Source organism: Aulostomus chinensis, chromosome 14, assembly GCF_037954235.1.
Source record: "Aulostomus chinensis isolate RoL2024-O1b breed Wild chromosome 14, RoL_Achi_v1.0, whole genome shotgun sequence".
NCBI lineage: Eukaryota > Metazoa > Chordata > Actinopteri > Syngnathiformes > Aulostomidae > Aulostomus > Aulostomus chinensis.
The window spans coordinates 22,059,971-22,074,926 of NC_141333.1; the positions used below are offsets into that span (position 1 = coordinate 22,059,971).

At 47.0% G+C, this 14,956-nt stretch overlaps 3 protein-coding genes across 7 annotated transcripts in view; 2 read left to right on the forward strand and 1 right to left on the reverse strand.

The window, feature by feature from the left end:
- suco (SUN domain containing ossification factor) overlaps nucleotides 1-5,078 on the reverse strand; it is a 37,502-nt gene extending 32,424 nt beyond the window's left edge. For all 5 annotated transcript variants that reach the window (XM_086224477.1, XM_086224476.1, XM_086224475.1 and 2 more), the window contains exon 1: nucleotides 4,792-5,078. In XM_086224477.1, coding sequence (XP_086080603.1) covers nucleotides 4,792-4,844 — 53 coding nt within the window. In that variant the 5' untranslated portion in view covers nucleotides 4,845-5,078. The remainder of the gene's footprint in view (nucleotides 1-4,791) is intronic.
- A 453-nt stretch (nucleotides 5,079-5,531) lies between these two features.
- On the forward strand, nucleotides 5,532-8,393 carry tmed5 (transmembrane p24 trafficking protein 5). Its single transcript, XM_086224486.1, has 4 exons — nucleotides 5,532-6,251; nucleotides 6,623-6,720; nucleotides 6,795-6,975; nucleotides 8,017-8,393. Exons 1-4 carry the CDS (start codon nucleotides 6,045-6,047, stop codon nucleotides 8,233-8,235), a joined length of 705 nt encoding a protein of 234 aa, XP_086080612.1. The 5' UTR covers nucleotides 5,532-6,044; the 3' UTR covers nucleotides 8,236-8,393.
- A 2,483-nt stretch (nucleotides 8,394-10,876) lies between these two features.
- Nucleotides 10,877-13,159, forward strand: pigc (phosphatidylinositol glycan anchor biosynthesis, class C). Its single transcript, XM_086224485.1, has 3 exons — nucleotides 10,877-11,296; nucleotides 11,786-12,017; nucleotides 12,102-13,159. Exons 2-3 carry the CDS (start codon nucleotides 11,790-11,792, stop codon nucleotides 12,756-12,758), a joined length of 885 nt encoding a protein of 294 aa, XP_086080611.1. The 5' UTR covers nucleotides 10,877-11,296; nucleotides 11,786-11,789; the 3' UTR covers nucleotides 12,759-13,159.
- Nucleotides 13,160-14,956: the final 1,797 nt, after the last annotated feature.

Below are 14,956 nucleotides of genomic sequence, written 5' to 3' on the forward strand. Positions count from 1 at the left end.
TCTGCCTTGATCAAATATTGAATGGATCTGGGATTCAAAATGAAAACATGTCATGTGTTGCAAAAACTGGATCGGTGGGTGAAGCTTCATCCACCAGCCAGTCGTACCAAGTCCAGCCTGAAGACGGAGATGTGTGAATGTAAACGCGAGATCCAAAAAAAGCTCAATATCGCTGAGAGCAAAGATTAATCATGAGTCGCAGAAGAACTATGTGATCATTTCAGTACTATTGCAGTTTTTTACAGAGTGCATGATAGAACAACAAAAAAAACTTAAGATAAAAGGACGGTAAACCACTTCAACAGCTGTGGCCAACAACAAGCTTTTCCTCCTCGACAGGAATGTTTTTGACATACACGTCAAAGGTCATGTTTGTTCAAACAGATAACCTGGTTTTTTTTGTTTGGCTTTAGAAAATTATCAGATTCCACTCTTTGAAAGTAAACCAGTCCTGTAAATTCCCGTGTTTGAGACAGTCTCTTAGATATAATACAGAGAGTTACGACATGCAGCACCTTCGCTAAGATTTTTTAAAAGATCCCAAAAGAAGCAAACTCAAAGTGTTTCACTTGATTCCTCTTTTTGGCGACCGCATTTGCACTTGGTAAAGACACGTGGGCTACATAAAGAAACAATATGGTTACCAAAAAGACCCCGATGGCTGTAGCAAAGACGCTAAACTTGAGACTTCAAAATGGACTCCACAAACCAGCAGGTGATGTCACACTCACTCCACTTTCTGGACTTTCGACAGTCCCTATCTACAACAATCAATATGATCAATGTCATCCTGCCAACATAAGGGTATCGAGTGACCCCCCCCCACAGAGTACAGTAGAAGTGTTGCTTCCTGAATGACTAAAGATAATGGTTTTCCAAGAATTAGCATCCCTTTTTCGTACAAGACGAATCACTCTTTATTTGACAGTCGATATTAGAGACAACACAAGCATGATTTGGGTAATTTTGGGTTACATCACTCACTGATCAGATGCCTCCAACTATGACTCAAAATGAAGTCATGTTCAGAGCATCCATGTGCCAACATGCTGTTAAAATGGCTGAAATGAGGTAAAACAGAGGAGACCAGAATCCCGTCCATGTTGTTCTTCACTCTGCTGAGGGACCACAAGGTTTCCTCACGGACAACGACGCAGCAGCAACAACAAAGAAGCTTCCTAATGGCAGAACTCAGAGGCGAGGAAAAATGTTAATATGCAAGGACACACGTGTTTTAAATTACAGCACCCAGATGGTATTACAGGACAATAAAAGTTGCAATGTGACTGGATGGAAAGAAGAACTGGGGCGTAGTGAACTTCAGAAGAAGGCTAAAGTAAGCAACATCATTCGGTTCCAAGACGCGCCGTTACCTTTCATTTCACCTTTGTTTTCAGACCCCATCCCCCATTCATGTTTAGAGCATTCAAAATAAAACCACGCACGCACACGCGCACACACACACACACACACACACTCCAATTCCCTCCTCTGATTCTCTGATTCATTGTTCACTGGCAGTGCCCAGGATAGGCGCTACTGGTGAGAAAAAACTGGCACCAACAACAGGCTTCCAAGCCACAATGAGGCAAGGAGGAGGACCTTCTTATGTAACGGCAGCTTAAAAAAGGGAACTTTTACGATGTTGACAGAACACATAGTTCTTTAACGAGAGAGCCCTCTAGCTATGCGCCCGCTTCATCACCATGCAACCCTCACATGTGGAGGGTACTACTAAAGCAAACACACACTCCAGAAAACCTTTGTTCCCCTACAACCAATTTGCGAACATCAAAAATGAATATTTGTCATCTGATACCGCTGCATCATTGTCATGTGACCTGACTCAGGTCAAGCCTTTTGTAAAACCATTTCCTAGATATGACCAGGATGTGTCCGAATCAGTCAGGACGGACATTTAACAGGCATCATACGTGACATCAGTGTAACGTCGAACTAGAAATGGGAAGACAGACTCAGTCAAATCTTGTCATCCCCAGAGAAATAAACGAAAATTCTAGCAAACAAACAGCGTCCACAATGTTTCTCTCAGGAACACCCTGAGGGGGATTTGAAAACAAAACATACAGCACATATCAAATCATCCCTTTGAGTCAAGAGAATATCTTGGGACAGTGAGAATAACACAAATAAACACTGCAACAGCCCTGCACCCCAAGGAAACTAAACAAAAATCAATGTAACTTAATTAAACAGGGACCAACAGCTCAAAGGCCAGAGTTCAATGGTGCACTGGTGGACAGTTTTACCTGCTTTGCTTTTCTAGCCTTTGGTCCAAGATATAAAATTAAAATCCCCAGCTGGTCAGTTGGCTGCAGAGATATTTCATGAGTGCTAATCACGTTACATAATCACAATAATCTTCAAACTGCTGTGAAACTAATAAGCCTTTGACACAGGGATGAAGTGGAAGATGAGAGGCCGTGCCCTGTTCCAGTACTGATTTAACAGACGGACGCTAAATGTTTGAGAGGACCAGTTGGTGTCCTGCAATGAGGTTGTGTTGCTCCAGAGTGAACCAACAGAGGTACAATCTAAACGAGGAGAAGTCCATCGCTGACACTCAACCTGACTGGAAACCTGCACCTTTACATGAGCACGTGTTTTGCAGGGATGATGAAGTCAAGAGTGTGAGCTAGTAAACCGAACACAAAGCATGTTCCCCGCTGCTGACGGTGTGAGTGACACGGCACTGTGGACTTGCTGTTCTTTCCTGAGTACAGCTACATAAAGACCAGTAGTTACCTGTCGAGCAACTACAGGAGTGTCACACTAAGGTACAGAGGACAAGAATCCACACAACAGCACACAAAGGCTGAAACCAGGGGAACATTAGCTGAGGCCATTTCAACAAGGACAACTGTTAAAAACAGCAGGGGAGACACACAGAGACATGTGGTTGCTGCGTGTCTCCCTGTACGGACGCCACGCCAAAATTAAAATGACCGCTACTTTGGAAGCTTTAGGGTTAATGCAAAGATTGCATTCTCCATTTCTCTGTTTCCATTGGGAGGTGTGATAGTTTGTACAGACCAGCGAGAAGACACCGGTAGCAGCGTGGTGAAGTGTTTTCATTTGTAATAGGAATGTGTGTGCTGCATCGTTATTGGTGCGTGAAAAATCAAAGATCTAGCATATTCTGAAGGCTGTCTCTGTTGACTTGAATCATAATTCAATATTCTAATCAAATCTATTTGAATTTAAATGGCTGACGTGTGTACAGTGTCGGACAGGACACCAGGGTTATCCCGTTTCAGATGCTCCCCCTCTCTTCGCCTCCTGTAAAGACGCAGAGCCAAGCTGAATCTTATCTGAGCAATAGCTGATCTGTCTGAACCAAACTAATCAACTTTTCCTCTGGAAAAGGTACAAGGGTTACAAAACAGCTGGTTACATCACTGATACATTTATCTAAAACGCATTTATTTCCATCTCTTTTAAAAAACAACCACTGTATTATTTGGAATTAGGTACTGGAGAAGGTTTGACCTGTTAATGAAGCTATTATGCAAGCAGTCAATAAAATCTTCCTTTACTGCCCATTAAGCCCCTGGCATATAGTAGGGTGGCATACCAATAAAAATGTGAAGAAAAATCAGTTTCCGTGAATATGAGGAAGTAGGAACAGTCGTTGTTTACGGCTATAATTCTTCCGAACCTCAGGTATGGGGAAAAGATGCAATCATTGTGGAATCATTTCCCTGGAAACGCCACAATAAAAGCGTACATATATGGGTGCAATTTCTGGAGCTTTAGAAGCAGCAGTTTTGATATTTTCACCCAAGGCCATTTATGGTTTACCTGTGAATCTGCAGGAAAACTGAGTTACTAATGTCTGGTCAGGAGGCCACCCTGGAGATCTGGTATGTTAGCTGGCCTGTTAATCCTGTTACACCAGGCCTGCATACCGTTACCTGCTCATTACTCTTTAACAAAATGATGTGTGGTGTTGATCGGCCTAATTAATGCCATACATGCACCTCTGTATCCAGGTATAACAGAACCAGAACCACCATTTTAACAACTCCTCTACATTAGTGACTTACTGAGAATAGGTTCATTGGGACAAGTTTAATGGTGCGTAACATAACTTTTGTAAAAATTAACAAATATTTGTGCTGAAATTAGATTAGCAGTTTAGGTCATTTGCTGATCAAGTAAACATACAACAGTTTGGACTTGACATCCACGTGCTGTGGGTTTTAAATGATGTTAATTCACATCCAAAATAGAACAATGGTAAGTTGAAGCCCCAAATTATACTACTGCATTATTATCAACAATAGGAAGTACAAGACAGAAACCCTGCGACTGTCAAGTATAGTTTTTGATGAATATTAACACCACAACAAGAAAATTAACATTTGTTGCAACGGCAGAGCCTCACAAGTTCAGGGTAGCTATCTGGTTATTCAACAGCTGGCTGGCAAATTAACCAGCAAAAATGAATAAATAAATAAGTTTAAAAAATCAAACGATAAAAATTAAGCCACCTTTTTCTCCCCCGATAGAACCACAATAATCGCTCTTTTCCAGAGTTTTGACTAAAATAAATAACCAACAGCGCGCACCGCCTAGCTAGCAGATGCTGTTAGCTGTAGCAGGGATCATTCCTGTCTTGATGACTGACGCCTATTGTGTGGCAAAAGACAGGCAATATGACACAAAGAACTTAATGGTTACCATAAAACGGGATTCACTCATTGTTATGACTAGCCTGACGTGCTACTAGTGTAGAGAATGGAGTCGGAAATGTCGTGCTAATCTTACCAGCACAGGAGAGCTACAATGAAGCACACCAACAGAACGCGCAGCCTCTTCATTATCTTCCCGCGGGGACCAACATCCTCGCTCTTTGGGGGTTCTTTCTAATAACTCGTGGCTTCGCAAAACACCAAATACAGACTTTTTGTCGGCTGAAGACCTGTATAAATTAAAACCGAACCAACAGCTGTCTTCAGTGGCGAGAACCTATCCTTAAGGTGTGCTAATTTTCATTGTGCGGACCAGATGTCCGCTTCTTTTTCAGCGTCAGTTGCTACTGCTGTTGACGGGTGACTGGGGGTTTGCTACGTTCAACCCCTGCCCACATCTGACCAATCAAAAGAGGGATGTGGGTTTTCTGACCAATCATAGTAGGCGTAGCAACACGGTGTTTGAAAACCACGCCCACTGGGCTAAGGATGAGTTGGACGCTGCAGAGCCAGACGTGTCATCTTCTTATGATAAGAAAATCCCCCAAGTGCTCAGTATTCCAGGTTGTAGCCACTCACCGTCTGACAGACCAGTCCGGGCATCGACGGTGGGTGTAGTTAAAATAATTAAATAGGACGTGCTGAGAGCATCGATGTAGTGAAAGCGTGAACGTTCGAATGACCAGGTGGTGCGGGTTTTGGATCTGAACATCATGTACTTTTCTCCTCAACACTCCCAAAACACCCTCACACAGTACAAAATTAGTCAGTTAAATTTTTAAAAAATTCCTTGTAATTCGAAAGATTCGAAACCTTCCTTTACACATTAATACTTTTGAACCTTGTTCGCTTTAACTGGCCAGAAATGATTGCATGGAGATGCATTTTTTTTAACAGACGCTCGCGTGTAATGTGTTATATTTGGGTAAGGCGTTTGCGTGTCAAAAGTCGAACTGAAATAACTTGATTCTGGGTGCTGTGGTTTCGATATCATGGGAATTTAAAGAAAAAAATGCATTTCCCAAAGTTAAATTCGATGACTTCCTCTAAATAATCAATTTAATCTAAATCCAACCCGAAAATACAATAATAAAAAACTGACGATTTATTTAAGTGGATTTGTGATAAGAAACGGCGAGCGGGGGGGGAAAGAACATTAAAGCTGTTATTTTGGACAGGCGGGGTCCTGAGCTCTCCGGAGTCCTCGGTGCGGCTGAGTGAGAGCAGTTCAACACTGAAGTTTGAGGAAACGTAACTAGCTTACCCTGCGCCCTGTTTCCGTCACAGTGGCTGGTTCATGTTACCAAGTTTGGGCTTTTTCTGGCTTTTATGGTTACATGCTCGATTATGGAGACATCCCGGGCGTTTTTGTGTGTCTTGTCCGTGTTTGTTGCTGTAGTTTCAGAGAGGTTTGTGGTGCTGGCTGCCTTCTCTCAGTCTCTGGACAGTGACTTCACGTTCACTCTACCCGCCGGCCGAAAGGAGTGCTTCTACCAGTCCATGAAGAAAGATGCTTCACTGGAGATTGAGTATCAGGTCAGAAAGACTCGCACAACTTCAACAATCTTGCCTGCAACTGTTTTAGTTCAGCAGAGCAAACCAGAACTGAGCCAACGCTGATTTTATTTTAGTTACTCGTCAGCGTGACGTGGTTTGCATTCAATGATAGTGGTAATAAAAGCCACACTCGTGTCACTCTGGGGCTGAAAGTAATGAGGGACTCCGTTTGAAGCGGGAGGGGAAACATCCTAAACTTTTAATGTAGCTGTTATTGTGTCTTCTTTGAAGGACGAGCTGGTCCTGCTTATCACTTTCATTGTAGAACTTCAGTTCCACACGTGTGAACTGAGCAGAGCACTCTTCAAGGTCCCTCAATGGTCCCCTGTGCTTCCTCGTGTGGCTCCCAGGTACTAGATGGTGCAGGTCTGGATGTGGACTTCTTCATCTCATCTCCCTCCGGCCAAATACTCTTCAGTGACTATCGCAAGTCAGATGGAGTGCACACGTAAGTCAGAGCCACAGGCTTTGTTAGTGATGGCGTTGTGCGTGCTGGCTCTCACTGCCTGTGCTCTCCTCCAGCGTTGAAACCGAGGACGGAGACTACATGTTCTGCTTCGACAACACCTTCAGTACCGTCTCCGAGAAGATCATCTTCTTTGAGCTGATCTTGGACAACATGGATGCAGATGAAGACCCGGACGACTGGAAGGAGTATGTGCATGGGACAGACATGCTGGACATGAAGCTGGAAGACATCATGGTGAGGCGGCGTTTAGGTGTAAAACAGCACGTGATGTGTGTCTGCATGATTCAGTCGAGGTGGAAGGAGAGAAGGATTTGCTGTGTGTGTGTGTGTGAAGCTCTGGTGGAAGTCGAAGTCTGTTGTGCGTGTTGTCAGACTTTGTCCGTCTGCGTTGTCCCAGCGCCACCTGTGACCGCAGGGTGCAGAGTGACCCTGCCAACAAAACGACTCGCAATCCACCGCACGCAGGCAGTGTCACAAGAGTAGACAATGCCATGAACTCTCGCCTATTGGCGGAGGGCAGCCAATTGTTTCAGCATGCACCACCCACTCACCAGTGTGTGTGTGTGTGTGTAAGTGTCACACAGTGAGAGAGAGGAAATGTACCTTGCAGCTGTGGAGCGTCTTGTTCCCTGGTGGAATCAGAAGCCACTGGACAGAGCTGCTGTTTACGCCCTGAACTCATTTCTATCAATCTGCTTTGTAGATTCTCACCTCTGGTCTGAGTGCTTACAACACAGTTTTCCAGTTTTAGTGGGATATTTGTAACGGAGCAGACAGACTTGGATTCTTTTGGATGCGTCTGTCTTGTTGCCTCCAACCCTCAGACTGGAGACTGAAGGCTGCTATGTTGCAGTTTCCTTCCTGTCGCAGCTGAGCCTCAGCGCTGATCCACCGTTCACGTGTAGGGTTTTTTACTCTGTAACATTTGTCAGCTGCTATGAAAATCGCATTTTCATTTGCGTGTCTAGAGGGGGGGTCAGGATTCTGGGACATCGACTCTGGAGGTTTTCACTGCTGCAGGAAGGCTGGCGCTTGTTACACCTGGTGATCCCTGAAGCCTCCTGGTTGACCCAGCGCCATTTTATCTCTGGCAGTTTGACGTTACCTGAGTGCCATGGGAGCGATTCACTGGACATTTTTTAAAAAAAAAGGAAATTTGTGGTGTTGCAAAACTTGACCAGAGGTGTGATTTTATTTGACGTACAATGATGAATTTAATTCTCATGATCTAATTAGAGTCACCTTCTCCTGTCCTGTCTGGCTCCTCCCCCTCAGGACACCATCAACAGCGTGAAGGCTCGGCTGGGCAAAAGTGTGCAGATCCAGACGGTGCTGCGAGCGTTCGAGGCTCGCGACCGGAACCTCCAGGAGAGCAACTTTGACAGAGTGAACTTTTGGTCGGTGGTCAATCTGGTTGTCATGGTGTTGGTGTCGGCGGTTCAGGTCTACTTAGTCCGCTCACTGTTTGAAGATAAACGGAAAATTCGCACATAGCACCACCTGAAACAGGTGGACAAGGGAGGAAAAGCGGATGCTCACAAATACCTTTGGGAATTTCTCAGAAGATTGCCGGCCTTGTCTCTTAGTGCACGATGATGTAACTACGCTCACACACACATTCAACATTCTTAGTAATAAATAAGCCCCGGTTTTCTCTCTGGTCTTCAGTCTGCTGAATTTTGAAGGACAGTTGGAGTCCCTGCTCCGGGATAGGAACTTGTTACTGAGTCCCTTTACATTTCAACCTCCGTCTCTTTGCTACAGGAAGTGTCTCTCCCTCTTTAAAGTGTGTGTAGTTGGTCCACCCCCTCCAGCTGCTGTGATTTTTCATAAGTGACATTTCAAGAACTTGTGTGCAGTTTCTCCTTGCAAAAATGCTCTTCTGTCCCTCTTGGGATGTGTTTTGATCTCAGTGTTGCTGAGCTCCATGAAGAAGGAAGGTGGTGTTTGATTATGATGTTGAGTTTGTTTACCAGGAGCAGGAGTGACAGGAGCACCCACTCTGTCAACAATCCTGTTTGCTCTTGGTTTTAAAAACGCCTCCCAGGCGGTCGGATCACAAGGGGATGGCGCTAAGTACAGGTACAGACGAGCGCCATGGTGATGCAGGCACTCAGACCACTTCCTGTGGTGGTCAGGGCACATTTGACCCCGAGCTAGAGTCCGGAATCGTCCCTGACAGAAAAGAAACCTCATCGGGGTTGGAGGCAGTTCATAGGCGTATATTGCATTGGCACAGACATCACAATGTGGATTCATCACAATACATTATGACAGATATGGTGATTCTGTACAGCGAGGACTGAAAGTTTCAAGCTAGAGGTGAAATACAACTTTGTGTGTTCCGCTTGGGTAGTTTAATGACAAAACACGCTGAAATATAGCAGCCATAACAACGAAGGGCACAATGCGCTTCCTTGCAGTGTGTGTTGAGGTATTTGGATACAGAACCATGGAAACATACATATTGCTGCATGGTCTTATTGGACCAGCCCATTGTACATTCTTGAAATAGTTCTCATAGCTAACCTGTGCTAAGCTAATGTGGCGCTTTACTATCTGCTGACAGACTGTGAAAACCTTTGACCTTTGATGTAGGCATCAATGAAATGTGAACAACATGGTCAGCTGTCCACTTGGGGTCCGATCACCCGAGACACATGTCCAAACCAAGTGTAAACAGAGTCAACATGTCTTCCCTGCACATTAGTTATTTAAAAAAAATGTCCCTTTGTGTGTAATTAAGATGCCTTAATGGTGTTTAGCTGCCAGCCAGCGTGAGGCCTTAAGCTGCTGTCACGAGCACGTCAGACATGGACTCCTGAAGTCCTCCTCATGCCAAAAGACAAGTCCAACGATGATGTAGATGCGAATGCTGCTCCCAGCACTCGAGGGAGACCTGGTCAGAGGGCCACCTCCACATCTCTTCATGACTACTGCCTACTTCTCTGCCATGACTTGTGGCCTAAATGGCAGCCGGCTCTTCTGGCCCAGGCAGGGAGGCGTCCCGCCTGCTGTCTGGTGTCTACTTACAGCCCCCCAGCGCGTGAAAATGTGGAGTCTGCCACTCTGTATGGCGACAGTAGTCTATTTCTAATGTGCTGAGACAGAGAAGGTCATGGCTACATGCTGACATGCCTGACACGTGGGTTGCCTTGGCTGCTGCGGTATTTCTGAATGAATGATTGTAGTGAGTTCTTGGTCCAATATTCACGTTTCACTGGCTGATATTGCACTGCCTCTGACGCCACAGAACAACATATTTCTCTCTTCATGTTCTTGGAGCATCATGTCTCTTTTTTTTGGGGGGGGGGGGGGGGGGGGGTTGTGAAACAGGCCCCTGCTTGTCCTAACATGCCCTGACCACCAGGTTCTCCTCATGGGCTGCCTGTGCAGATGCCGCTGGTCGCTGAGGGTTTTTCTTTTATTGGACACTGGGGGCCACAGCTGCAGCACCGCCTGAAGGCTCCATGTTGCCATCTTCTGACGGTGCGGTGAACTTGTGCCATGTGACTCCAATCCTAGTTGGTTCTCACCATCTTAGTTTAACCACCCCGATGTTGGAAGCGTGAAGTCAGATTGTTTTAACGTTGTTGTTGTTGTTTTTCCACGCGGCGTGTAGTTTGTGTGTGTTTGAGGTTGTGCAGCACGCTGGCCCCCACCTCCCCCTCTGCCCCTCCCACTGTGAGGTCCAGTGTTTCTGTGCTCCACATGGAGGTCATGTCAATCAAGTCACTGACAAATTTGTGATCTAAGGTCACAGTTATGAAGTTGTTTTTTTTTATCTCAATAAAAAAATGAATGCAAAATTTCTTTTAAATATTTCTGTTACTGACTAGGGCTTGAGAAAGTGAGTCGCACTGACTTGCAAGAATAATTTTTACTACCCAGATGAAGCCATGTTGGGGGGGGGGGGGCTGTGACATGGGATATTTATTCATTTAAAGTTCTGTAGTTGTAAATGTGCATAAATTAAACAATTCCAGCCTTTTCTCACCTGTGCTCTGTTTCCATTCACTCACAAAGTGGAGTTGTTCTTGTTATCGTGTTACTGTGAGCTCCGTGAGCGAGACGGATCACCAAGATCAAAGTCAGGTAAGAAACCTCAAGATCAGAGCCCAAGAGGTCCTGTGATGTCACGGAACCCTCGACCCCTCAAGCTCCAATCAACTTGGAATAAAGTGACCAGCCAGTTACCGGGTCTCCTCTTCAGCTGCAGACAGTGAGTGGACATGCAGGACCACATGATGTCATCAAGGTCCTCCTGGTGACTGATGTAGTGGCCCTAAGTCCCGGTCCTGGTCCTGACCCCCTGCCCCGTGATAAAGGAGATAACCACGATTTGTGATTGTGTAAATTTATTCTGCCACAATCCAATGCTTTGTATTTGTCAGCCCTACAAACAGCAGCATTGATTTGAGAGCGATGGCTGACAGGTTGGTGCTTTTCCTTCAACTCGACACCAGGCGGCGCTGTGGGCTCAGGCTGAGCGCTTCACTTCCGGGGTGAAGCCATGACCAGGCTGTAGCATCGGCGCCGAACAGAGGTCTCTCAGGTGGGTGGAAAATCGTCTGACACGTTTAGCGTATAGGTGGGGTGTGTAATATTGGCCGTGTTTCTCTGCAGACATATTTGATTTACCGTTAAATGATCGCGGCAAACCCGGAAGTGCGGTTTGGCTCCAACATGAGTCCAGCCGAACCGGAGCGAGTCCTGTCAGCTCTCTCCAGACAAATGATGTCGTTTCATTCGCTTCCTGGCGTTTCCGGGCTCCAGACACACGCGAGCCGTTTGCTGGTTACGTCATGAACGCGCTGCTTTCTCCTCCATGGTTTGTTTTGATCACACATGGATCCATTACGTCATGAATGGGAGCATACATGAGCGTTCCTGACTGACATTAGTGTGAGGGGCGAGTCAACGGACACTGTTGAGATCCTGAAAACACTCGTGTTCACACTCATAAACCCGGTATTTTAGGGTTCTTTTGCCAAGTCGTTCAGTTCTGAGTGTGTGTGTGTGTGTGTGTGGGTGGGCGGGTCAGGGTGATGGGGCCAGACAGCGCCCCAGGTCCAGCTGTGCCCTGGAGGAAGGTGCTCTGGGAACGCCAGTCCTTCCCCGACAACTATGTGGACCAGAGGTTCCTGGAGGAGCTGCGGAGGAATGAGGGCATCCGGCAGTACCGCTACTGGGCTGTGGTGAGAGAGGCAGGCTTCGTGGGCCAGCAGCTGTCCTGCGTGGCCATTTTCATCACCCTCTGGCTCTACATGGAGCAGGTACCGCTGTAGAAAACCTGCTCGATCCTAAATGTGTTGCTGGATCTTTATGAAGTGCTTGATTAACGTGTGCTCTCCTCGCAGGGTCTCCTGCCCCCAGAGACGCTGTTGTGGACCAGCCTCGTGTGCGCCCTGCTGGGCTATGGACTGTACCAAGTCTTGATGCCGCAGGTTGAATCGGGTTGTGAGCCACGGACTCGTCTGGCCGACTTACAGAGTGCAACTATTTTCCTTTCCTTCACCTTTGGCTTCTCGCCAGTTCTGAAGACACTAACGGAGTCTGTGAGCACGGACACGGTGTACACCATGTCTGCTCTGATGCTGCTGGCCCACCTGGTGTCCTTCCCCTACGCCCGGCCCTCACCCCCGGGCAGCCTCTCCCTCAATGCAGCTCTGTTTGCATCTGTGTGCTTGGCCTCGAGGTTACCTGGAGCTCTGCACACCTTCGCCATGCTCAGCTGTGCCCTGCTGGTCTTCGCCCTGTGGCCCTGCCTGCTGCAGAGGGTGAGGGAAACTGCCCCCCGACAGTTCACTGGGGTGTGTGTGGGGATGTGTATCGGTGGTGTTGGCGGTCTGGGCTTCCAGTGGCCCGGCGGAGCTGTGCTCTTGGCCCTGGCTCTAGGGAGCGTCACGCTGCTCTGTCCGCTGCTGCTGGTCCTGCTGCAGAGACACAAGAACAACATCCACGGGCCCTGGGACGAGGCGGAGATCCACGAGGACCTCAGCCGCCTCCTTCAGTGACAGAGCCACGGAGGCTGGAGCCAGGAGAGAACTCTCTGAGTCGGGACGCTGATGGCCTGCGACTCGTTCTAACAGACCCGCTGACCAGGAGTTTGGACCTAAGGACGATTTTAGTCCTGAAGCTGCTGCTGTCTGTAAAGTGATGACCTCAGACTGAAGTCATGCTCCCCCACTGACACACTCCTGATGCCATGCACCAGTTGGGTGTCTGTGACTTATTCATTATTAAGGTGTGTGTGTGTGTGTGTGTGTATTCTCGGGTGCTGATGAGTTCAACATGGTTCTGTCAAAAAGGGCTTGAATTCTGCAAGATCCTGCTTGTTTCAGTGAGTGTTGACACCTCAGTGAAGCTATGAACCAATGAGTTATTTTAAAAGAATAAAAGCACATTTTTAACCTGACTAATTATGTTCACGATGTTTCATTCATTTAAAGTTTTAGATCAACGTATTTCTAGGTGAGAACTTTGGCGATACTCTGCCTCCTAAACAATGACACGATCAACAGGAAGCAGCAAGATGAGAACTTCCTGTTGCAAGCTCTATGGAAGTGAACCTGTTCCTGGTTGCAGGTCAGCGGGTTACGCCATGGAGGCGTTCTACCTTTTGTGAGTTGATGAGAAACTCGTGTGACTTCCCCGCTGCGTGACGCGCGTCCTCCTCCAGGGAGCAGCAGCCTCCCACCGTGAGGTGGACCTGAGAGCCTGGATTTAACTCCTGGCTCCGGACACCCGCTGACTGCTGGTTGTCGCTACGGCGCGTCCTCCTCGCTTTGGCTTTCTTGTAACTACGAGGTCGGTTGTGTAGCAGGAAACAGGAACCGTGCTGACGGCGGTGGGCCCTGACATCGCGGGTGTCCCCTCAGGGGGTCACAGCTCAGCACATTATTTCCTTGAACACTTTGAATGTCTGATTTACCTCTGAATTCGTGTCGTGCGCAGTGAGACGCAGTGCAACAACTGCAGTAATTAAACACGATTGGACGCGAACGGACAGACAGAAGGAAGAAGAAACGCGCTCTGGGCGTTTCTGGTGCTTTTCTGTGGTGTCGCTCATGTCCTTTGTTTTAGATTTGTTTATACAGTCTTTATTTTATATTTCTTAATGTCTTCATGCGTATTTTTTGAGCAATTTCATATTGCAAGTTTATTTCTTATGTTGCGGTGCCTTGTCACTGCTGCTGTATCACCTGTGGTTTGTCTGGGACTATTAAAGGATGATCTCATCACAAGTTAGTAACAGGTTCTTGTGTCATGTATCACTCTTTTTGATGTCATCATTAGTAGTAGTAGTAGTAGTAGTAGGATTCCACTGGTTGCGTGTACTTCTGTTCTATCTTCCATTCTATTTTTCCGGGGCGGGGCTTCCCTGGGGTCCGAGATGATTTAGTGCTGTAAACTAATAAAACTACTGGAAGAGCAGCAGCAGAATTTTTAATCTTTTCAAACTTGGTTGTTATTGGATTGAACTATTAGTGCATGAGTGTGTACAAGTCTCAACCCCACCCCCCCACACACACCCCACCCAGTGGGCAAGTGCTCGTGCACGTGCGGGTTGGGATGTCTAGGTGCTCCAGCAGGATGAGGAGAACTCGGCGCTCTTGAATTGTTACAGGGAACAGGACGTTCCAAGAGTCTTTCGGATCCCCGGGAACGTCCCAGGATGTGTCCCAAGAGTTGAGCGGCGATGTGGAAGCTTCAAATGTTCTGATAATAAATCCAATAATTCACAAGTAATGATAGACTGGAGGTGGGGGACCCCAGCACCAAGGGCGGCCCTGGACACCTGCCTGCCCACCCGCGGATGGATCACAGTACTGCAGTACCCATCCTCTGGTGCCAAGTATCTTGATTTCTATAACAACTCCCGCTTTTCACCACGACCCACCTGCCGTCTGACAATGGTACACGGGTTCAAGAGGTTCTGCTGAGTTATTCTTCACTCTTCAGAAACTCTGGGCAGCGACGTTACCGTTAGCGCGTGATGGAGGAGGGAGACGTCACAGCCGGGTAGAGCAGTGAGGATGATGACGGACCGAGACGATGAGAATAAAAGATCAACAAGAAAGCGCTGAAGGTGTTGAATATAATAAAATATTTATGGTCAATAAAGGATGTAATTTGTTCTTCTTTGGCCAGACACTGCCAACATGCCACCGACTCGCTGGACTGATGTCCTGTTTCAGCCGGACCCTTCATG

Excerpts from the sequence above, each read along its gene's own strand:
- pigc (XM_086224485.1), top strand. The coding sequence starts at position 11,790 with ATGGGGCCAGACAGCGCCCCAGGTCCAGCTGTGCCCTGGAGGAAGGTG. Across the intron at positions 12,018-12,101 it reads TCTGGCTCTACATGGAGCAG|GGTCTCCTGCCCCCAGAGAC; the intron begins GTACCGCTGTAG and ends CTCTCCTCGCAG.
- tmed5 (XM_086224486.1), top strand. The coding sequence starts at position 6,045 with ATGGTTACATGCTCGATTATGGAGACATCCCGGGCGTTTTTGTGTGTC. Across the intron at positions 6,721-6,794 it reads AAGTCAGATGGAGTGCACAC|CGTTGAAACCGAGGACGGAG; the intron begins GTAAGTCAGAGC and ends GCTCTCCTCCAG. Across the intron at positions 6,976-8,016 it reads TGAAGCTGGAAGACATCATG|GACACCATCAACAGCGTGAA; the intron begins GTGAGGCGGCGT and ends CCTCCCCCTCAG.